Consider the following 24,963-nt stretch of genomic DNA (forward strand, 5'->3'; position numbering starts at 1 on the left):
AAGCAGAAAAAAGAGTAGACAGACTCTCCTGCCCCCATCCTCTAATGAAGTCCACATTTTCAAGATCAAGTAATTTTGTGATTCAGTATTTTATAAGCATCTAGTTAACTTATAATAGTAACTGATTAACCGCTGTTCCAAAACTTTGTGGGAACGTAGAACAATGGATAAAGAGAAGACCTGAGGTGGTTTAGTCCTTGGTTTGCCATATTCTAGCCAAAAGGATTTGGGAAAAGTCAAAATTTAACTTAATGTCAGTAATCTTTTTCATTTGTTAGAGATAATGCTTACCCAGAGTAATTGTGAAAATTTATATTGTTTAGCAAAATCTGAAAGGTATGCCAGTAGAAGAAATTATATTAGAATAAGTCTTGTATTCAGGTCTTAGTAAGGGAGAACCATTTCTGTTTTATCACCAACATCTAGAGAACTTGATTAAATTTTTTTTAATGCCCTTGGGTAAAATGTTTTTGCCTGTAAAGTATTCCTACAGACTTGCAGGCTTTTTCTACATCCCAGTGAGCACTGTCCTCTGAATTGGGCACCAATGAAGGCTATGTACAAACAGAGTTCACACACTGACTAAAACGCTTCCTTTTCCTGACATGTCCTCAGAGCTAGTTTGTAAAACAAAACAAAACAAAACAAAACACCAGTCTTGTTACTTTAGAGCCAGACTTGGGTTTTGTTTTGTTTTGTTTTTATCATAGTGATACCCACTTTAACCTTTTTTTTTTGAGACAGAGTTTCGATCTTATTGCCCAGGCTGGAGTGCAATGGTGCAGACTTGGCTCACTGCAACCTCCGCCTCCTGGGTTCAAGTGATTCTCCTGCCTCAGCCTCCCGAGCAACTGGGATTACAGGCATGCGCCATCACGCCTGGCTAATTTTGTATTTTTAGTAGAGACAGGTTTCTCCCTGTTGGTCAGGCTGGTCTTGAACTCCTGACCTCAGGTGATCTGCCTGTCTCCGCCTCCCAAAGTGCTGGGATTACAGGCATGAGCCACTGCACCCAGCTTAATCTTATTTTTTTATTATGCTTGATTCCAAAGAATTTTAGCTGAACATAAATGTCAAAATTGCACTTAATGATAAATATTTGCTGCCACTGAAGATATTACAATAAAGATTCTGAAAGTAATTTCTAAGAGATCTAAACCTTTTTAAGAAATTCAGCATTTAAGGAAATAAGTGTTAGCCTTGAAATAATGGCTCTCATATATTTGTGAGCTAGAGTTACTGAAAGATTAGTTACATTGCTTTAGAATTTCTTTTCATTTGTTTTTATGTGACTTCAGTGTGATTTTGGAAACTTTTAACAAGGAGTATTTGTTTAAAGAATTTTTTTCCCCAGGTAGTTTAATATTTGGGTAGACATATTTGAATAGCAAACAAATTATCACTGAATAATTATAGACTTGGAATTTGAACATGAATAGACTTTAGATTATTTAGCTGGCTTCTCCATATATCAAATGAATAAACAGAGGCTATTTCACCTTTATGGCCCAAGATCACTGGTACCAAACTAAGGGAGAATTTTTTCATTTCTCTTTCAGTGCCTTTTTTTTTTTCTTGCCGTAATAAAATTTATTAAAGTTATAAATTATGGCCTATATACTGTTGTGTTTCTTTGTGTGTGGGTGGGGGTCAGGGGTGGGTTTGTTTTTTGTTTGTTTGTTTGTTTGTTTTTGAGATGCAGTCTCGCTCTGTCACCAGGCTGGAGTGCAGTGGTGTGATCTCGGCTCACTGCAACCTCCACCTCGCAAGTTCAAGCAGTTCTCCTGCCTCAGCCTCCCGAGTAGCCGGGACTACAGGCACACACCACCATGTCCAGCTAATTTTTGTATTTTCAGTAGAGACAGCATTTCACCATGTTGGCCAGGATGGTCTCGATCTCTTGACCTTGTGATCTGCCCACCTCAGCCTATCAAACTGCTGGGATTACAGGCATGAGCCCCTGAGCCCGGCCCTATATAATGTTTTTTAATTAATTTTTTTGTGTGCCATTATACTTTCATGTGCTCAACGTGCAGGTTTGTTACATAGGTATACATGTGCTATGGTGGTTTGCTGTACCCATCAACTCATCATTTGCATTAGGTATTTCTCCTAATGCTATCCCTCCCCCAGCCCCTGACAGGCCCCGGTGTGTGATGTTCCCCTCCGTGTGTCCATGTGTTCTCATTGTTCAACTCCCATGTATGATGAGAACATGCAGTGTTTGGTTTTCTGATCTTGTGATAGTTTGCTGAAAGTAATGCTTTCCAGTTTCATCCATGTCCCTGCAAAGGACATGCACTCATCCTTTTTTAAGGCTGCATAGTATTCCATGGTGTACATGTGCCACATTTTCTTAATCCAGTCTGTCATTGATGGACATTTGGGTTGGTTCCAAGTCTTTGCTATTGCAAATAGTGCCGCAGTAACCATACGTGTGCATGTGTCTTTATAGTAGCATGATACTTTATAATCCTTTGGGCATATACCCAGAAATGGGATTGCTGGGTCAAATGGTATTTCTAGTTCTAGATCCTTGAGGAATCGCCACACTGTCTTCCACAATGGTTGAACTAATTTACACTCCCACCGACAGTGTAAAAGAGTTCCTATTTCTCCACATCCTCACCAGCATCTGTTGTTTCCTGACTTTTTAATGATTGCCATTCTAACTGGCGTGAGATGGTATCTCATTGTGGTTTTGATTTGCATTTATCTGATGACCAGTGATGATAACTATTTTTTCGTATGTCTCTTGACTGCATAAATGTCATCTTTTGAGAAGTGTCTGTTCATATCCTTTGCCCACTTTTTGATGGGGTTATTTTTTTCTTGTGAATTTAAGTTCTTTGTAGATCTGGATATTAACCCGTTGTCACATGGGTAGATGGCAAACCTTTTCTCCCATTCTGTAGATTGCCTGTTCACTCTGATGATAGTTTCTTTTGCTGTGCGGAAGCTCTTTAGTTTAATTAGATCCCATTTGTCTATTTTGGCTTTTGTTGCCATTGCTTTTGGTGTTGTAGTCATGAAGTCTTTGCCCATGCCTGTGTCCTGAATGGTATTCCCTAGGTTTTCTAATAGGGTTTTTATGGTGTTAGGTCTTACATTTAAGTCTTTAATCCATCTTGAGTTAATTTTTGTATACAGTGTAAGGAAGGGATCCAGTTTCAGCTTTCTTTCAGCTTTCTAAGGAAGGGCTAGCCAGTTTTCCCAGCACCATTTATTAAATAAGGAATCCTTTCCCCATTGCTAGTTTTTGTCAGGTTTGTCAAAGATCAGATGCTTGTAGTGGTGTTATTTCTGAGGCCTCTGTTCTGTTCCATTGCTCTATAATCTGTTTTGATACCAGTACCATGCTGTTTTGGTTACTGTAGCCTTGTAGTATAGTTTGAAGTCAGGTAGCATGATGCCTCCAGCTTTGTTCTTTTGGCTTAGGATTGTCTTGGCAATGCAGGCCCTTTTTTGGTTCCATATGAATTTTAAAGTAGTTTTTTCCAATTCTGTGAAGAAAATCAGTGGTAACTTGATGGGGATAGCACTGAATCTATAAATTACCTTGGGCAGTATGACCATTTTCATGATATTGATTCTTCCTCTCCATGATCTTGGAATGTTCTTCCATTTATGTCCTCTTTTATTTCGTTGAGCAGTGATTTGTAGTTCTGCCTGAAGAGGTCCTTCACTTCCCTTGTTAGTTGGATTCCTAGGTGTTTTATTCTCTTTGTAGTAATAGTGAATGGGAGTTCACTCATGATTTGGCTCTCTGCCTATTATTTGTGTATAGGAATGCTTGTGATTTTTGCACATTGATTTTGTATCCTGAGACTTTGCTGAAGTTGCTTATCAGCTTAAGGAGATATTGGGCTGAGACGATGGGATTTTCTAAATATACATCATGACATCTGCAAAAAGAGACAATTTGACTTCCTCTTTTCCTAATTGAATATCCTTTCTTTCTTTCTCTTGCCTGATTGCCCTGGCCAAAACTTCCAACAGTATGTTGGATAGGAGTGGTGAGAGAGGGCATCCGGGAATGCTTCCAGTTTTTGCCCATTCAGTATGATATTGGCTGTGAGTTTGTCATAAATAGCTCTTACTATTTTGAGATACTTTCCATTGGTACCTAGTTTATTGATAGTTTCTAGCATGAAGGGCTGTTGAATTTTGTCGAAGGCGTTTTCTGCATCTATTGAGATAATCAGATAGACCACTAGCAAGACCAATGAAGAAGAAAAGAGAGAAGATTCAAATAGATACATAAAGGGAATATCACCACCGATCTCACAGAAATACGAACCACCAATAGACACATAAAGGGGATATCACCACCAATCTCACAGAAATACAAACCACCATCAGAGAATATATAAACACCTCTACGCAAATAAACTAGAAAATCTAGAAGAAATGGATAAATTCCTGGACACATACACCCTCCCAAGACTAAATCAGGAAGAAGTTGAATCTCTGCATAGACCAATAACAGGCTCTGAAATTGAGGCAATAATTAATAGCCTACCAACCAAAAAAAAAGTCCAGGACCAGATGGACTCACAGCCGAATTCTACCAGAGGTACAAAGAGGAGCTGGAGCATTCCTTCTGAAACTATTCCCTACAATAGAAAAAGAGGGAATCCTCCCTAACTCATTTTATAAGGCCAGCATCATCCTGATACCAAAGCCTGGCAGAGATACAACAAAAAAAGAGAATTTTAGGCCAATATCCCTGATGAACATCGATGCGAAAATCCTCAATAAAATACTGGCAAAGTGAATCCAGCAGCATATCAAAAAGCTTATCCACCACGATCAAGTCAGCTTCATACCTGGGATGCAAACCTGGTTCAGCATACACAAATCAATAAACGTAATCCATCACATAAACAGAACGAATGACCAAAAAAACACATGATTAAATTTATTTTTATTTTATTTCGATAGTTATTGGGGAACAGGTGGTTTTTGGTTACATAGATAAGTTCTTTATTGATGATTTCTGAGATTTTGGTGCACCGGTCACCTGAGTAATGTACATTGTATCCAATGTGTAGTCTTTTATCCCTCACATGGAGTAAAATATGAGGGATAAAAGACTACATATTGGGTACAATTTGGGGACTCTTCCGCCTGAGTCCCCAAAGTCCATTCTGTCATTTTTGTGCCTTTGCATCTCCTCATAGCTCCCACTTATGGATGAGAACATACGATACTCATTTTCCATCCCTGAATTACTTCACTTAGAATAATGATCTCCAACTCCAGATTGCTCTGAATGCTATTACTTTGTTCCTTTCTATGTCTGAATAGTATTCCATGGTGTATATATACCACATTTTTCTTTACACACTCATTGATTGATAGATAGCCTAAATTGACTGGTTTCATATTTTTGCAATTGCGAATTGTATGCTATAAACATACATGTGCAAGTGCCTTTTTCAAATAATGACTTCTTTTCTTCTGGGTAGATACCCAGTAATGGGATTGCTGGATCAAATGGTAGTGTTACTTTTCATTCGTTAAGGAATCTCTGGACGGTTTTCCATAGTGGTTTTATATACAGTGTTTTTTAAAATTATTTTCTTCTTATTTTAATATCACAGAAATGAAATGAAGTATCTCTTATGGATACCTTCTTACCATTTTACTCTGTTTATATACCTCTTCTTAGTCCTCTAATTCAGGTTCATTGAGTTCTGACCTTGGTTTCTTGGGGTTTTGTTTTGTTTAACATCCTTTCTTGAGCTTCATGATGAAAAATTTACTCATTCTGTGTTCTAGATAGATAAATAGTAATATTGCCAATATTATGTACTCACCACCACCAAAAGTTTAATCCTATCCAACGTTGTTTAGGTGGTGGTATAGATACAGACTGTGTAAAAAAGAGCCTTCATGTATTAAAAAAGCCGTCTGACAGACTTTTGAGGTATCCACTTTGAATCAAGAAGATTTTCATGAATGTTTCATTTGCATTTTTATGATACTTTAGTCAATGTTATTTAAATGACAGATTTTTATAGTGTAATACATTTACGATTTTTATATTACTCAAGTATAAGAAAAATTGTCAGTTTTTAATTTCAGACTCTTTTTTATCATTGGTTAATATGCAGGATTTAGAATTTTCAGTATGTTATTGTTATATATAGGTGCCTGGAATACTTATTAAGAAACGATGCAAATCCAGGGATCCGTGATAAGCAAGGATACAATGCAGTTCATTATTCAGCTGCTTATGGTCACCGTCTATGTCTTCAGCTGGTAAGATTCCTGAATGCTTGTGAAAGACCTAATGTGAGTTTATAGTCTAATAATATAACAAAAATGAGAATAAATGGATCAAGAAACAAATTCCATTTTGTTTTCTAACATTTTCAGAATTTATTTACATCTTAAGTTCATACTTGTTTTAGTAAGATATATCTCATTCTCTTTTCTTTTTAAAAAAGGAGAAAATTAGATCTCTGAAGAGGGCTACCGATTACCCCATGTTCATGTCTACAGTATTCTCCTGCCCCTTTAAATAAATATTTTTCATAAGTTTCTAAAAGACTATAACTGTGTCTTACATGAGAAATAAAAGTCCCTGTGAAAGGAATATATCCCCCATATATTTAGGGAATTCCAAAAGGTGCATTTATTTCACAACCCCTCCTAATAAGGGAGACTCCACTTCTACAAAGAAAGTTTTTATTTCTACTGTGGTCTGATTCTGGAATATAATACCACCATTCACCCAGATTTACCAAACCAGAAGGAAAGTCAAAGAAAAGATACTCATGTTTGTAACAGATACTTTAGGTTAAAGATTCTCTTATTTAGACTTACCTTATTAAATTACGTTAAACTTTGCTTCCCTTCAAGGGGAAATAAAATTCAAGGAGAGTAGATACAAAAGAAAAGGGAGGTTGACAATTATAGCACTTAGAGCCCTGCTACAAAAATAACTGTCTTCCTACGTTATTATGGATCTTCACACCAAAATTTTAGACCTATGTATATAGATTTGATGTCTATTGTGATATGAAATTGTTTATTCAAAACATCTAATTTTTTGGAGCCAAATGAAGCACAGGTTTAGAGTAAAAGTTAGCAAAGCCCTGTGTAAGTTAAGACTTACTATAGATGAATACTTCCCAAGCTAAATATTTTTGTTTTGACCTTTATTTCAGATTGCAAGTGAAACTCCTCTAGATGTTGTAAGTATTAGTCAATTACCTCCCACCAATTAGTATTACTCAATTCCCTCCTACCAGTTATGTTTATCTATTTGCTGTCATTAAAGCTGAAAGTGTTTTTACATATTAGGCGCAAAGATAGTGACAGAAATCTTGTGTACAGAGGGAAGGAAGATGTTTACTTCGTGGCAATTAAGTAGCATTTCCCCCAAACTCTTAGTTTGTAGCCTGTCTTCAAAGCTCTTAGTCTGTGCTCCTTATCCTTACTACACTTTCATAATAATCATGTTTTATAAGTTTGCTGAGTTGCCAAGTAATACTCTAAAGTGGATTTGAACTGGGGGAGTGGGAGAGAATAATTGCTGTAGTGTGTCTTTCTGACATTTAAAATGCCTCTTCTTTTTCAGTTAATGGAAACCTCAGGAACAGACATGCTGAGTGATTCAGATAATAGAGCAACAATAAGCCCTTTACACTTGGCTGTGAGTACTGCCTTCATAGCCAACTTGATGGCTGATTTACTGAAAATATCTAATACCTATTTGTGTTGACTCAAACTAGTACCATAAACTTTTGGTCCATGTAATAGTTATCATGGAGTTAAAACTTTGAGAACTTTCTTTAATTCAGAGAATTATTTAATGTGCTGGGTTTTTGTTTTTTCTGTTTCTTGCTTTGGGGGAAAAAAAAAAAGGACAATGATCTTTCCCAGGGCCTTCTGGGGAGAGAAAGGGAGAAAATACAGAAAATATGCCTGTGATGGTGAATTTTAAAATGTGCTGCCCTAGTGGAATGCCTTATAAGTTGGCTAAGCAGATGGTATACACACACATTCTGTAGTATTTCTACAATGTTTTGCTTACTTTGTGATCTTGGGGTGCTAACTGGTTGTGTGTTCACTGGTCCTTCAGTTGCTCACACTATAGGATTTGGCTACATTGTCTGTTATGTCTCTTCCACTTTAAGACTCCTCTAAATTTTTTTCCAGTGTCAATCACTAAATGAAGAAGGTTAGGGAAGAATGTGACAATTTTTTAAGTCAAATGAGAACTTATTACCTTAAATTTCAAGTAGATCCTAATCTAGCTTTCTGTACTGAAAGAATTTATTTTTGAGACAAAGCATGTTAGAGTTGTAGGGAAGGGGGGGGTACTTTGAGAATCAGGAGACCAGGGTACTGTCACCAGCTGTTTGTGAGATCCCTGATTTTTAGTAAAATGCTTATAAGGATGTATCCTTAATTCAGTGTGGAGCACTACAAGTTCAGTGATTCATTTGAATGTTTCTTTTCATATGTACTATTATTTTTTCTCTTAATACTCTCCTTGCGTGTGTTTTAACACTGACATATATACATTAAATTTTCTGCCGTTTCTCCCCATGATACTTCCTATCATGTTCTCAATAACTAAGAAAGCATTCTTAAAGCTTTCTACTTCTTTGCCCTTTGAGTCCTTGGAAACACCATGACCTCTCCCAGACATGCATAGTAAATAAGTCTGACAAGGCAAAGCCAGCATGGAAAAAATAGCCATTTTACTATTGATGAAAAGAAATGAAGACTGAGCAGCATCAGCAGCAGCAGCATCATTCTCATTATAATAATTTCACTGTCATTTCTTGAGCACTTTCTAGGTCCCAGACTATTTCCCCCTTGCGGAGGTTCAACAAGTAGCATGTTAAAGACTCCCAAAAGCTCTGCAGTCTTTAGGACTTAGTTACCAGTTTAATGATGTTGTTTCCTTAGAAATTTCTCATTTGTATTCTCACCACCCTTCAATTTGGCAAGTTTCTCTTTTTGTGCTTGCAAATTAACAATGTGCTATACATTGATCAGTGGGTTGGTCTTTCTCTCTCTCTCTCTCTCCCTCTCACGATTACTATTTTTTTGTCAGAGATTTTGTATGTGTAGATGGTAGTAATGGAAGAAAAAAGAAAACATAACGTAAGACGTACCTTCTTAACCATTTCTAAGTGTACAGTTCAGCAGTGTTAAGTATATTTACATTACTATATAACCAATCTCCAGAATCAATTTATCTTGTAAAGATTAAAACTAAAACTCTGTACCCATTAAACATCTCCCTATTTCTCTTTTCCCCAGTCCCTGGTAATACCAGCCTACCTTCTGTTCCTATGAATTTGACTAATCTAAATACCTCATTTAAGTGGAATCATAACAGTATTTTTTTGTGTTATGTGACTGGCTTATTTCATCTAGCAGAGTTTATCCATGTTGTAGCATGTGGCTGAATTTCCTTCATTTTTAAGCTGAATAATAATCTATTATGTATATGGCACATTTTTCTTTATCTGTTCATCTGACAATAGATGCTAGGTTGCTTCCATCTCTTAGCTATTATGAATAAGCGCTGCTATGACATGGGTATACTAAATAGTGTTTTTAAGCTAAAAATTGAAATAATTTAGTAATTAGATGCAATGAAATATGATTATACCACCACTTTTCCTTTTCATATCTATCTCTAGGAGGTTTTGAGAAGTTACTTTAATTTCTTATTCGAAACTCTCCCATTCAGGACAACTTGGTACAGTAAAAACATACTGATCTGAGGCTCAGGGAAACTGGTCTTGATTCCTAATTTTGCTCATACTGGACATTTGGGCTGCTTCTCTCAGTCCCATACGAGGATATCATGGGGGGAGGCTCTGTGGCAAATCATCATGGCTCCTATTCATTCTCTTGTCTTTTCATTTTTATTTTTTATTTATTCTATTGTTTTTCAGACAGTGTCTCACTCTGTCATCCAGGCTGGAGTGTAGTGGCACAATCACGGCTCACTGCAGTCTTGAACTCCTGAGCTCAAGTGAGCCTCCCTCCCTCAGCCTTCTGAGTAGCTAGGACTATAAGCGCACACCACCATTCCTGGCTAATTCTTTATTTTTTTGTAGAGATAAGGTCTCACTGTTGCCCAGGCTAGTCTCAAACTCCTGGCCTCAAGTAATCCTCCTGTGTTGGCCTGCCAGAGTGCTGAGATTATAGGTGTGAGTGACCATGCCCAACTTCATTTATTATTATTTTTATTTATTTAGAGACATAATCTCATTCTGTCACACAGGCTGGGGTGCAGTGGTACATTCCCAGCTCACTGCAGCCTGTACCTCCCAAACTCAAGTGATCCTTCCACCTCAGCCTCCTGCGTAGCTACGACCACATGCCACCAGGCCCAGCTGATTATTATTATTATTATTATTTTTTTTTTTTTTTTGGCAGAGATGAGATCTCACTCTGTTGCTCAGGCTGGTCCCAAACTCCTGTTCAAATGATCCCTCCACCTCAGCCTCCCCAAAGTCCTGGGATTATAGGTGTTAGCTACCGCAACTGGCTAACCTCTTCTTTGTATACTGTCTTCTATATAACGTATGGTTCCTCAGAGTTCATTCTTTCAGTGGCATGATTTTCATTGACCTGGTATTGAGGAACAAAGTTAGATATCCTAAAACAGAATTCTGCTACCTATAGTCACTTTAATCTTTGAGATAGTCAAGCTTAAGTAATCAAGTTTCTACACAGATTCATTATAAAGAGATCAGTAAGGCCCAGAGCGACGTTATCTCTTGCTGCTACTTTCTGACATTTTCTACAAGAAATGGCATTGTAGTCCTTTGAAGTTTACTTATTTCTTTATGTCCTGCTCAGCATTTAGTCCAGTGTAAATAATATATGTTCAGTTGCCATGTTGGATTTTGAAATGACTTTTCTGGAAAGCCCTTTTATTAGACTGTATGAAGAAGGCAACTTCGGGCCAGGTGCAGTGTCTCACGCCTGTAATCCCAGCACTTTGGGAGGTTGAGGTGGATGGATCACAAGGTCAAGAGATCGAGACCATCCTGGCCAACATGATGAAACCCTGTCTCTACTAAAAATACAAAAATTAGCTGGGGCGCGGTGGTGTGCGCCTGTAATCCCAGCTACTTGGGAGGCTGAGACAGGAGAATCGCTTGAACCCAGGAAGGCAGAGGTTACAGTGAGCTGAGATCATGCCACTGCACTCCAGCCTGGTGACAGAGCGAGACTCCGTCTCAAAAACAAAAATAAGGCAACTTCAGTCTGACAAATCTTCAGTCTTACTCTTGTACAGCTAGGACAGTGCCTGGTATGTGGTGATATTCAAGCAGGGCTCAGTTACATATTTCTTTGCTAAAAGAATTACTACTTTTTTTAGCTATGGCACATTATGGGGTAGGTATAGTCAGTTTAATTTAAGAAATCAGAATATTCAAGCACTGACTCAACTCAAGTTGCTAGCTGTCTTTGGAGTTGACGTGGAGCACTGAACTGTGATTAAGAACACAGACTTGGCTGGGCACAGTGGCTCTTGCCTGTAATCCTAGCACTTTGAGAGACCAAGGTAAGAGGATCACTTGAGGCCAGGAATTTTGAGACCAGCCTGGATAGCATAGCAAGACCCTCATCACTACAAAAATTAAAAGAAAAATTAGCTGGGCGTGGTAACGTGTACCTCTGGTCCCTGCTACTCAGGAGACTGAGGTGGGAGGATCACTTAAGCCCAGAAGGTCAAGGCTGCAGTGAGCTATGATCACACCACTGCACTCCAGCTGCGGCAACAGAGCAAGACCTTGCCTCAAAACAAAACAAAAACAGGCTTTTTGGAATCAGACTTGAAATCAAGGTTTGAATAAATCCCTGTCACACATCCATTGAATGTCTGCCATGAGCCAAGCATTGTATACTCTTATGAAAAGATCACCTGTCATTTAAACTTTTATTATTTTTAGAATGCCTATTCCCTACCACAGTAGCCAACCTACTATGTTGAATATTAGAAAAATCTGTAGTTAACTTCCTGAATTCTCACTGTAGAAGTTTGGATTATCTTAAATAGGATGATAATATGAAGACAAGTTTGCTTATTTACATTTTTTAAAGTATTTAGGAAGTCAGTCTAAATATATATTTTTAAAATTTACATTTTTATTTATTTCTAGGCCTACCATGGTCACCATCAAGCACTGGAAGTGTTGGTACAGTCTTTGTTAGATCTTGATGTCAGAAATAGTAGTGGAAGAACACCGCTAGATCTTGCAGCATTTAAGGGCCATGTTGAATGTGTGGATGTACTCATTAATCAGGGAGCCTCAATCTTAGTAAAAGATTACATTTTGAAGAGGACACCTATACATGCAGCAGGTATGCCGGATATTATGCTTGATTTATTTATTACTTCCTGTCTAATCTCTTTCAATTTCTGGTATATAATATTTCTGGTTAATTGTCTTTAAAATTTTTGACCTTTTTTTTTTCCCCCAAATCATATGGATTCTTTGACCCCACCAAATAACTTTATTCACACAAATGTCCCTTAATTTACAAAGCCTCAGTCATTCATAAACATTAGGAGTATCCACAGTATTCAAGGAACTTAAATATAATGTATTATACCAATCCAAGTAAACCAAGTACAAAAAATATTCATATAAAGTTGTTTACATGTAGGTCCTAGATTACCAGCTTCTGTGAAAAAAGGAAATAAAAATAGATTTATTAACTAGTATTTGAAACTAACTTTGTGCCTGGCTTAAAACCTCCTTCATGCTCAAGCCTGTCCCACACAAGTGTTTAAGAAGTCATTAAAACTCCCTTGCTCTCATGAAAAGAAGCTCCTCTGCACAAAAGATTTAAGTGCCCCCAAGTAGCTCCCTTCCTCCTGTGGCCTCTCTTGGAAAACAACCTGGGCAGCCTCCTTGCTGATACCTTCTGCAATTTTAGGGGCCCCTCACGGGGCAGTGGCAGTGGATTCATCTTTTGATGATGGCTGCAGATGCTAACATTGGCCAATTCTATGTCACACCTACTGGTTACCCTTTGAGGGCATTTCTCCAGACAGAAGCCCCACTACCGCCAAAGCTTAGGTAGGGCAGGATCAGAGATGCCCCTGTGTTGTTTTGAAGGCTGTGCTGTAGCCTGGACTTCTCCCTCTAAAATCCAGTGGCGTGAAGAGCTGAAAAATGTCAACTTGGCTCTTCAAAAGTTTTCAGACCCAAGGAGATTACCAGGAACTACAACTGTCTGGGGAAATTTTGACTTTAAGTGATAAAATGATTGTATTCTCAGGGAATATCAACAACAAGATTATCATCACTTAAAAAATTTTCTGCCTTGGAAGTTGGGTTTATGTAATAATCTAACTTCTGAAACACTTTATCAACAAAACAATGCAGTATTTCTTTCTGGTAGAAGTTATTTTGGATTGGTATAATCTTTCATTTAACAAGTGATACACATTTTGACTGACTTTACCAGTGTACTGCATTAAACATTTATGCAGACAGGCTTTACAGAGCAATTACTTTATGCAAGAACTATTCCATATTGTGATATTATGATGTAGCAGATAGGTTAAAATATGAAAGTCTATAACCAAGTCAGTGAAATGACTTGTTACCCACTGTGTATCACTGGCAGATGCAGATTCACAACTCTCTATTTTTATAGCGTGATCCTTAAGAATGCATTTGAATTTTTTTTTCTAGTCCTTTGGGAAGCTTACATTTTAGAAGATGGTTGATAACACCCACTGTTGCTCCCAGAGCCGCCTTTCAAAGCTATCAGATGTTCAAGTGGGGCTGAGAAAAATATTTTAATAATAGATTAGAACCGCTAATAAATGTATATACACTACTATATGGTTTGAACAAGAGGTTAAAATGCATTACTTGCTGTTATCTTATTCTGAAAAAGAGTGAAGTTATATATCAGTTTGCAAAACTTGGTGGCGCATGCCTGTATTCCCCACCTAACTTGGGAGGCTGAGGCAAGAGGGTCACTTGAGCTCAGTTTGATTGCACTGTAGGCAACATGATGAAACCCTGTTCCTAAAATATAAAATAAAGAAAATTTGGCACATATACACCATGGAATACTATGCAGCCATAAAAAAGGATGAGTTCGCGTCCTTTGTAGGGACATGGATGCAGCTGGAAACCATCATTCTCAGCAAACTATCACAAGAACAGAAAACCAAATACCGCGTGTTCTCACTCATGGGGGGAACTGAACAATGAGATCACTTGGACGCAGGAAGGGGAGCATCACACACCGGGTCCTATTGTGGGGAGGGGGTAGGGGGAGGGATAGCATTAGGAGATATACCTAATGTAAATGACGAGTTAATGGGTGCAGCACACCAACATGGCACATGTATACATATGTAACAAACCTGCATATTGTGCACATGTACCCTAGAACTTAAAGTATAATAAAAAATATATAAAATAAAAATAAATTTGGTACACTGGATGAGATCTGTGAAAAATAAGTACATTTTTAAAATATTAATCTACCACTAGAAAAATTATATCATAATTGCAGATCATATGCAGAACTAATTGAAAGCTTGCATGGAGTGGTTGCACTCTTAATAGGTAAATACTGAACTGAGACATTAGCCAGTCCCTTAGAAGTAGTTAACCAATGCCATACAGTTCAGCATAAATCCTACCCACAAAAAGAACCACAGGTTACTGTTAGTGCCTACCTATTCAATAAATGCAAGCCTTGTATCTGTAGATGCCTTTCAAATTTGGAGATCTTTAGAGAGCGTCTATAAGCCATGAAAAGAACACTGAGGGTTTTTTTCTGGAGGTTTACCAGTTCTTTCCCACAGTGATGCTGTGCTTGGTGTTTGGGTATTGAATTTAGATGACACAAACATTCATCAATAGCTACTGTGCACTGGGTGTGAAAGAACTGATTTGAAAAATGATGGGCCAAACAAGATCTTCTTGAACATCCCCAGGTGTTATGACACTGTTTTTTGTTGCTAAGCTGTGAGAGCTGCTGGCAGAGTGCAGCATACAAATTGGACTAGGGTGGGAGAGGTGGTTTAAGCCACAAGTTTAATAACTATTAGTATTTAATATAACTGTCGGAGCGTACTGTAGAATATTCGGCACCTAACTTGTTTTTGCTAGTTTTGTCATCTTTTAATTAGAAGAAATAGCGATAGATGTTCTTTTCTGTATCATATGCATGATACATTTTTCTAATGTATTTATTTAAACTTCAGACTTTATATATATGAACAGGACCTGAATTTTGCAGAGGATTTAACTTACTTCAAAAGCTCTTTTCTTTGGACTACTTCTACTTGTTGTACCCTTGCCCATTTTATGCATTTGGACTTAACACATGCATTCTTTAGATGTATAATTTTTCTTGTACTATATATATATCATTTGAAATTATTTCAGCCGGAAATAACAGAGTACCCTACTGAAAATAGCTTAAGGGGTTTAGTCTCTCACATACAATGTCCAAAGGCAAGCTGGGCATGGTGGCTCACACCTGTAATTCCAGCACATTGGGAGGCCGAGGCGAGTGGATCATGAGGTCAGGAGTTCAAGACCAGCCTGGCCAAGATGGTGAAACGTCATCTTTCCTAAAAATACAAAAAAATTCGCCAGGTGTGGTGGCGGGCACCTGTAATCCCAGCTACTCAGGAGGCTGAGGCAGACAATTGCTTGAACTCAGGAGGCAGAGGTTGCAGTGAGCCAAGATCGCACCACTGCACTCCAGCCTGGGCGACAGAGCGAGATTCTGTCTCAAAAAAAAAAAAAAAAAAAAAAGGCAATATCCAAAGACAGATTCAGTTCCAGGATTGGTTGTCAGAGCTCTGGATTAAATTCTGTTATTCTCTTACATTTGCATTCATGTTGCAGGAATCATTGCTGCTACTTTTAAGGATTGCATCTAAAATCAGAAAGGAATGGGGGCTTTTCATTATCAGAGATAAAAGTGTTTCCCAGCAGCCTCTAGACTTATCAGCATCTCAGTAGTCAGACCTGGTCCCTGTGCTGCTCACCTTAAAACTGATCGCTGTCAGAGGAGAATGGGGTTGTGATTAACTTGGTATCATCCCTTTGCTGGTATCATGGTATCATCCCTTTGCTGGAGGCAGGGCACTCTTCCTGACCACACTGCCAGACAGCTAAATAAAATGAGCATTCTTTTAAAGGCAGATGATAGGGGATGGGTGCTGGGTGGGCAGTCTGCCTGTCATGTTTTACAGTGAGGAATTCATGTTTGTTCAGCTTTAACAATCAAAGGCCATAGAAACCTTCTTTGTACCTATAGTTTTCATTCTTGCATATTAAATTCAGTGAAACTATCCCAAAATTAAATTCTGGAAGATGTGCTCTAAGATGGACATTTTCTATTTTATCATTGTATGTAATTACTGAAATGTTTAAATTTCACTTTACAGCAACAAATGGTCATTCAGAATGCTTACGGCTATTAATAGGAAATGCAGAGCCACAGAATGCAGTAGATATTCAAGATGGAAATGGACAGTAAGTTTCGATAAATAATTGTTGCATCGCAGAAGGGCGTATTTCGAAAACCAGAGTACAGTCTTAAGTGATAGCACTGAACCTATTCCTGTTGTTGCTCAGGACGCCTCTGATGCTATCTGTTCTCAACGGGCACACAGACTGTGTTTACTCACTGCTGAACAAAGGAGCAAATGTAGATGCCAAAGATAAGTGGGGAAGGACAGCGTTGCATAGAGGGGTAAGCAGAAATATGCTCTTTCCTTTCAAAAAGCCTTTATAACTTCATATTACCTAGAACTGAACTAGGTTATGTTTATTTTCTCTTCATTAAATGTTCGTCAAATAGTCTTTACCATTTCTTTCAGTATCTTAGTTTTTAAATGCTAATTTTGAACAATTACAAAGTACAATTTAATCTAGAGAACAATATTAGAACAAAATTTTAAAACTCTAAAACTTTGAGTAGAATTAATGTCAATTTGACTTTCCATTATCTCACTTATTTTCTTATACACCTTAATCTTTTTTCATCTTTGAAATATCGTTATTTTCACTGAATACCAAGTTTCTCTCTTCCTGTTTTCATACTATTTGCATTTTAACAGAGTTGTTGCTTTAACTGAATTTTTAAACCACTTCCAATAAAAATACAGAATTACTCCTAAAATGGTAAGTGGCTTTAATTAATGGAAGGATATTGGAGTATGGTCTTTAAAGTTTTTAATTAGCTGAAATTGGCATGTAATGTTTAGCATAATATGTTTGACTACCTGTAAATTATTTTCTTTCAGGCAGTTACAGGCCATGAAGAATGTGTAGATGCATTACTTCAACATGGTGCTAAGTGCTTACTTCGGGATAGCAGGGGCCGGACGCCTATACACCTGTCTGCTGCCTGTGGACACATTGGTGTTCTCGGAGCCCTTTTGCAGTCAGCAGCATCTATGGATGCAAATCCAGCCATAGCAGACAATCATGGATATACGGCACTTCACTGGGCTTGCTACAATGGTTAAGTATACAAACACAAATGCATATCATTCTGTGCTGAACAGAGATAAGTATAATATATTCAGATATTAATGAAAATGACATATTTATAAGGCAAATTTTAAGTTTAAAATTAGCAAAAACCTTGGGAATAATCTATGTAGGCTCACTTACTAATAATAATTACCGTGTAGGCTCACTCCTGTCCTTTGTCATGCTAAAGCCAAGACACTAGTTGTCAAAGATGTTCTGAGATAAGCCATGAAGTATTTTTGAGGTTTTTTTTCTTTTTTTTTTTTTTTTTTCCGTTTTGGTAGGGTCTTGCTGTGTTGCCCAGGCTGGTTCTGAACTCCTGGCCTCAAGTAATCCTCTCACCTCAGCCTCCCAAAGTGTTGGGATTACAGGCATGAGCCACCATGTAGCCTGAAGTTTTTCTTAGATCTTTATTTCAACAAATATTTAACATTTTTAGGAGGTTTTTACAATGTTTCCATTGCTTTTATATAGTGTGCTTGTATTTTGATTGTGTTCTTTTACTTTTTTTCTTTTTAGAGTCCCACTATGTTGCCCAGGCTGGTCTCAAACAACTGGGCTTAAGCAATCCTCCCACATCGGACTCCCCAAGTGCTAGGATTACAGGCATGAGCCATCGCACCTAGCCATGTTCTTTTACTTTCTAAATAAAATCGTATTAGGGGAAAAATGACCAAAAGTAGGAGAAACAGTGAAATGTATCACATTCTAAACTGAAATCTATGTATGTTTTCTGAGCACACTGCAAGATAACATTCATATATTACCACTAATATCCATGCTCAGTGTTTTAAAGGAATAAATCCCTAGCAGGTCTGAGAATTAGAAACTCTGCTACATGGTTAGAAAAGATTTTCTTTGGCCTCCTACAGGCTCACAGTCATAGTCATTGCATTTATAGGTAGACTCACAAAAGGTCACTTAGGGAAGCATAAAGCTACTTTGAAGGTATAGATGTTAAAAATGCAGTTTGGCTTATGAAATGCCACTAATTAAAATAATTTATGTAATGAAGTATGTTGAGATATTTTTTCCTTGTGCAGGGCAATAGATTTGATCATCTTAGAAAACTCAGGTACATTATATATAGTGCAAGCATCAGTGTTGTCAAAGTTCAAGCTTCAGGCTTTAGCAGAGAAATTAGAGGTTTTTAAATTTTGTTTTCAATTTCAATGTAGCTTCAAGATTAATGTTAATTATGACAGCAGATCTACAAAGCTGTAGTTCACAATTCTGATAACCTTCCCTCAAAGTGAAGAGAAAATATAAATTGCCTCTTTATATAAATATCCACTTACTAAAATAAATAAGTATAATGTCTGTTGTAAAATCAGACTGCCTTACCAGGAAGTTGAGATTTGCTATCTTTCTGTAATACGCTGTTCCATAGTTCTTTCACTGGGAGCTGTTTTGACAAAGTTATCAAGTTAAAGCAAAAGAGGAAAAAGCTGAATCTTGTAAAATTATAACTTCATTAAATGTTTTCACAAGTATTTCTGAGATACAATATTTTGATTTTCATATTAGTCCTTATGCCATAGTTGGGAGTTGCATTCTTTTGCTGTGAGAACATGTTGGGTTCTTGAGGTTTGTCCTATGATTACTGTTGGTTATCCTTCAGCTGAGTACTGATAGTATCATAAAAACTTGAATAGTTAAATATATTGCTCATTCAACAAGCTTAGTTTAGTCTCTTTGTTTTTTACTACCTTAAATCCTTGAACAAAACAGTTTTGAAACTATAAAACCTTTGGGGTTTAACTTCTCTTTTTCCCATTTCTACTTGCTAAGGCAGGTAGAAATGAGTGTAGTGAAGTGGCCAGAGACTAGTACTCATACTAGTACAAAGAAGTATTTTGCATTGATACTTGATTTGTTTCTGTAATGTGACTTGACATTTTACAAGTATAAGGAAAACCCAAAATAACTAATATAGTGGGAAAATATATACAAATGTGAGTTGTGTTTCTGTAAAAAAGTCAGTGAGATAAAACTGTTTAGAAGCAAAGACTTATTTCTTGGTTTTTTAAAAAATATATCCCTGAAGATGAACCATTGGAAAAATCACAGTGAGGTATTTTTCCTCAGGAAGAGCATTTAGTTGTAAATGTATGGCTGTAACTGTCCTTTGGAGAGTTGCTTTCTATTACAATGTTTCTTATCAGATCTATATGTATAACAGTTTCCCTAAAGTGAGTTCCTACTCTATCACTACTAAATTTAGACTCTAAGCACGTTTTGTACAAGAGACAGAATTTTGCAAGAACTGCATGCGTGGTTGCCATTTAAAGATCATAACAAATGTGTCTGATTTTCAGCCTGTAACAAAATTGTGGTGATGCTGAATTTGAGCTGGAAGGAATTAAATGTGTGTTGGCTATATGCAGTAAGCGACTATATAGACAGTCTAAAATTAATACCATATTTATAGCCAAAATCCCATTTTATAATTTGGCATCCTGAAAGTAGAATATGTAAAATGGTTTTACTTTAGTAATTATTGTACAGCTGTAAAGAAAATTGGAAGCACTCCAACAGAACAGAAAACAACCTTTCTCTCAAAATTGAAATGATGGCCAAGTTTTAGAAAAAACTAGCTGTAGATACTAAAAGTTCACAATTTCAGTTTGTATAGTCATTCAGTCACAGAACTTAAGAATACTTATTTATTCCTTTAAAAAATGTGTTCATTTTTATGAAGCTCTGAACATCCTCAGAATAGCCTCTGAAACTCAGGAGGACCCAGTTTACCATCCTATCTGTCTTTCATAAATGGTGATAGAAAGTTATGAGATTGTCTGCTTAATATCACCCAGTAATGATTTCTGGAGGTGACCAAGGGGACCCACTGTTCCCTTTTCTCAGTCTGTACTCAGAGAGTGAGTGGTTCTCAAACCCTTTGGTCTCAGCAACTATGGATTGATACTGACTGTATTAGAAATTGGAACTGGGAAATTTTAAATACTTATTGATTTATTTAAAAATAATGTCTATTACATGTTAACGTAATCTTTTTTATGAAAACTATTTTCCAAAAGTATTTTCTTTTTAGTGAGAAGAGTAGTACATCTCTTTATAGCTAATTTAAGAGAATAGTTGGGTTCTCATCTGTGTTTTTATTCACATCTTTTTTGCATCACCCCAGGGTTTTCCCCAGGCCACACCTTCAGCACCCATATACCTGGAGAATGGGAGGCTCTTAAGTCAACAATGGACAACTTTCCATTGCTATATCTTAGTAATGAGTTAACATTCAGCACAATGGAATTAAAGCAGTTTCTCAACCTCAGCACTGTGACGTTTTGGGCCAGATGATTGTTGCAAGGGACTCTCCAGTGCATTGCAAGATGTTTAGCAGCATCATTGGTTTTTAGCCACTAAATGCCAGTTGCACTGTCCCACCTTCAGTTGTGATAAACAAAACTGTCTGTAGGCATTGCCATGCACAATATCTCCTGATGGGCAAAATCCACTTGAAAACTACTAGATTAGAGAAAAGAACTGACGAAAGATGGAACACAATTACAGGTTTTTCTGAAAATTACTTTTCCACAATTATAGGATAAAGTTTAAGCTGATTAAGTTTGAGTAATTTAAAAAGAAAGGAAAATATAACAAGACTTTGGTAGGTAAATATTAAACCATGAAAATATATAAAGAGGCCACATAAGAATCTAATTTATTCCTAAAGTAGATCCCAAATAACTCATGAAGTAAGCAACATTTTAGTTGTAGCAATTAAGGTATTAAATTAAAACCCTGGCTCTGGAATTAGGGTTAGAAAATTTGAAGTTTGGATTTTTCTGTTTTTCAAGTTACTGTTAAAAACTATGGAGCAGATATTGATCAATAATCAGTACAGTCAGCCCTCCATATCCATGGGTTCGCCATCCGTGAATTCAGCTGAATGTCGATCAGAAATATAGTTAGGCTGAACATGTACAGATTTTTTTGTCATTATTCCCTAAACAATACAGTATAACAACTATTTGTATAGCATTTACATGGAATTAAGTTGTAAGTAATCTAGAGATGACTTCAAGTATATGAGAAGATGTGCATAGGTTATACACAAATAAACCATTTTGTACAAGGGAACTGTATAAGGGACTATGGATTTTTGCTGTCAGTGAGGAGTCCTGGACCCCATCCTCCAAGAATACCAAGGACTGGATACTTGTCCTTTACCACAGCAATATCACTTTGGTAGGAAATTGTCCTACAAAAATACTTCCTAAAATAAAAACAAAATGTTGGGCATGGTGGCTCATGCCTGTAATCCCAGCATTTTAGGAGGCTGAGGCAGGCAAATCACTTGAGCTCAGGGATTCAAGACCAGCCTAAGTAGCATGGCAAAACTTCATCTCTACAAAATATCAAAAAATTAGCCAGATGTGGTAGCCTTGCACCTGTTGTCTTAGCCACTCAGGAGGCTGAGGTGGGAGGATCACTTGAGCCCAGGAGGTTGAGGCTGCAGTGAGCCATGATCATGCCACCGCACTTCAACTTGGGCAACAGAGCAGGACCCTGTCTCAAAAAATTGTTTTAGTAAAATTTAAAAATGCCAGAATGTTTCATTACAGCATTGTTGATAATATCATGAAGAATTTTTTTAAACTAACAATCACTTTAAAATCCATAATTAGATTAAATAATTTATCATACACTTGGATACTGTGAAGCTCTTCAGAACACTAAAGAATAAGATTTTAGCCGGGCACGGTGGCTCACGCCTGTAATCCAGGCACTTTGGGAGATGGAGGCGGGTGGATCACCTGAGGTCAGGAGTTCGAGATCAGCCTGACCAACATGGTGAAACCCCGTCTCTACTAAAAATACGAAAAACGTTAGCTGGGCATGGTGGTGGGCGCCTGTAGTCCCAGCTACTCAGGAGGCTGTGACAGGAGAATCACTTGAAGCTGGGAGGCAGAGGTTGCAGTGAGCCGAGATCGCGCCCCTGCGCTCCAGACTGGATGAAAGAGCGAGACTCCGTCTAAAATAATAATAATACTTCTATATATGCTATTATGGAAGGATATGTGTAGTTAATACTAAGTAAAAAGCAAGTTGCGGAATTAAACATCCCATTGCCATTAAAAAAATAAATAGCACAGTCATCTCTCATTTGCTGTTGAGGATTGGTTTCCAGGACCCCTTATGAATACCAAAACCAACAGGTGCTCAAGTCCCTTATAGAAAATGGGATAGTATTTGCATATAACCTGTGCACATTCTCTGCTATACTTTAAGTCATCTCTGGATTACTTATAATAGCCAATGTAATGTAAATGGTGTGTAAATAATTGCTATGCTATATTTAGGGTATATGACAAGAAAAAAAGTCTGCTCTGTTTTTTTTTCCCCCCAAGTATTTTTAATTTGGGTTTGGTTGAATTGATGGATGCAGAACCCATGGATACAGAGAGCCAACTGTATGTATGTATGCGCATGCAGTTGTATATGCCTAGAAATTTTCTGGAACTACTGGTGGTTTAACAGCTACCAGTGGTTATATTCCAGAGAGGGGAACTGGGAGATGGGATGGGGGAGAGACTTTTACATTTTTCCTTTAAACATTTATGTGTATCTGATTTTTGCCAGTATCTCCTTTGAATTTTAATATCTGGTTCTTTACACCTATTTAGGTCACGAGACATGTGTAGAACTGCTTTTAGAACAGGAAGTTTTCCAGAAAACGGAAGGAAATGCTTTTAGTCCATTGCATTGTGCTGTGTAAGTAAAGCCAGAATGAATCAGACTTGGTTTGAGTGTTTTAAGAAATATACCATTGCTGTGAGAATGATCACCATGTTACCTTACACAGGATAAATGACAACGAAGGTGCTGCTGAGATGTTAATTGACACATTAGGTGCCAGCATTGTGAACGCCACAGATTCAAAAGGAAGGTAGGAATTCAACTATGTATTAAATAGTTTTAGCCAGGCACAGTGGCTCATGCCTATAATCCTAACAATCTGGGAGGCCGAGGTGGGAGGATAACTTGAAGCCAGGAGTTTAAGACCAGCCTGGTCAACATACTAAGACCTGCATCTCCACCCAAAAAAAAAAAAAAAAAGACATGATGATGCATGCCTGTGATCCCAGCTATTCAGGAGGCTGAGGCAGGAGGATCACTTGAGCCCAGGAGTTTGAGGCAGCAGTGAGCTGTGATTGCACTATTGCATTCCAGCCTGGATGACAGAGTGAGATCCTGTCTCTGCCCTAGCCCCCAAAAAAGTTTTATTTTCAATAAGAAATAAATTTTAACTACTGGCCTGGTGTGAGAGAATTTACAGAAAACCCATTATTATTTAAAAGTTGATTTTTTTATTTGCAAGTATAAATTGTTATAAGATCTCAATTATTTTTACATTATAAACGGTTTTTCTATTTATAGATTTTAGGAAATTTTCCTCCTTTAAACTATTTTAAAATGTAAATTTTTCCCCTTTCTTTAGAAGTTGTTTGTTTCCCAAAGATAATTGTTAACAAAGTTAAAAGTTTTCTAAATAGGAATAAAGGCTAGAAGAAAGTCCAGCAGTTGTAAGAAGTGGTGGTATTCAGGTCAGGATTTATTTCTTTCAAAATTTCCTTTAATGATGTAATGTTATTTTAGCAATTTTGTAATTAATCTTTACTTCATACTAGTTCTAGTTTAATTAAGGCCTTCTATATTATTGAAAGTACAAATTTCTATGGGAGAAATTAGTGAGCTCCATTGAGCCTATTTGTTTGTATACAGGCAGTGCTTTTATAGCCTAATATGTAAACCCTTAAAAACTGCATGTGACAAATTAAAGAATATTTTTCCAGCATATATAACATTCAAATTTAGTCATACGTTTCCATTTTTCTTTATCACAGAACTCCTCTCCATGCAGCTGCCTTCACAGACCATGTAGAGTGTTTACAGCTGCTGCTGAGCCATAATGCTCAAGTCAATTCTGTGGACTCTACAGGGAAAACACCTCTTATGATGGCTGCAGAAAATGGACAAACAAATACAGTTGGTAAATAAACTTTAAAATTGTATTTTCCTAAGTATGTGTATCACTTATTTATAACTTAGATCCCAAGACTTCTGACTTCAGCTAGTTATCTTACCACTCCTAAGACTTAAAACCTTTTACCTGTTTGCAATCCACATTTTCATTTAGGGATACAATGTTTTAGTTTGCACTTACTGATTGAGGAGTCTACTTTACGATGGCCCTATAACATAGTGGTGAAGAACACTGACTCTGGAGTTGGATTGCCTCAATATGAGTCCTAGATCTTCCAGCTAAATGACCTGATGCCTCCCTCAGTTTTCTCATTTACAAAATGAGAAAAATAACAGTATCTACTTGGTGGGTTGTTGTGAGGTTTAAATAAATTACTATAAATCCAGAGCATATAAAACAGTATTTAAAATTTAGTGCACAGTCACAAAATAA

The 24,963-nt window shown here is 37.2% G+C and overlaps 1 protein-coding gene across 23 annotated transcripts in view; it reads left to right on the forward strand.

Annotated features, from left to right (window-relative positions):
- Positions 1–24,963, forward strand: part of ANKRD28 (ankyrin repeat domain 28) — a 191,803-nt gene that overhangs the window by 156,300 nt on the left and 10,540 nt on the right. For 22 of the 23 annotated variants that reach the window (XR_012430663.1, XR_010584705.2, XR_010584706.1 and 19 more), the window contains 10 exons: positions 6,156–6,267; positions 7,179–7,205; positions 7,592–7,666; positions 12,156–12,357; positions 16,433–16,520; positions 16,623–16,740; positions 17,294–17,513; positions 23,171–23,258; positions 23,350–23,433; positions 24,392–24,537. Coding sequence is in view for 20 of the 23 variants with exons in the window: in XM_045385170.2 (XP_045241105.1) it covers positions 6,156–6,267; positions 7,179–7,205; positions 7,592–7,666; positions 12,156–12,357; positions 16,433–16,520; positions 16,623–16,740; positions 17,294–17,513; positions 23,171–23,258; positions 23,350–23,433; positions 24,392–24,537 (1,160 nt within the window). In the remaining 3 variants the exon portion in view is untranslated. Of the gene's footprint in view, positions 1–6,155; positions 6,328–7,178; positions 7,206–7,591; positions 7,667–12,155; positions 12,358–16,432; positions 16,521–16,622; positions 16,741–17,293; positions 17,514–23,170; positions 23,259–23,349; positions 23,434–24,391; positions 24,538–24,963 lie in introns of those variants that run through there. The other variant, XM_065539364.2, reaches the window with a different exon arrangement.

This window comes from Macaca fascicularis, chromosome 2 (assembly GCF_037993035.2).
Source record: "Macaca fascicularis isolate 582-1 chromosome 2, T2T-MFA8v1.1".
Taxonomy (NCBI): Eukaryota; Metazoa; Chordata; class Mammalia; order Primates; family Cercopithecidae; genus Macaca; species Macaca fascicularis.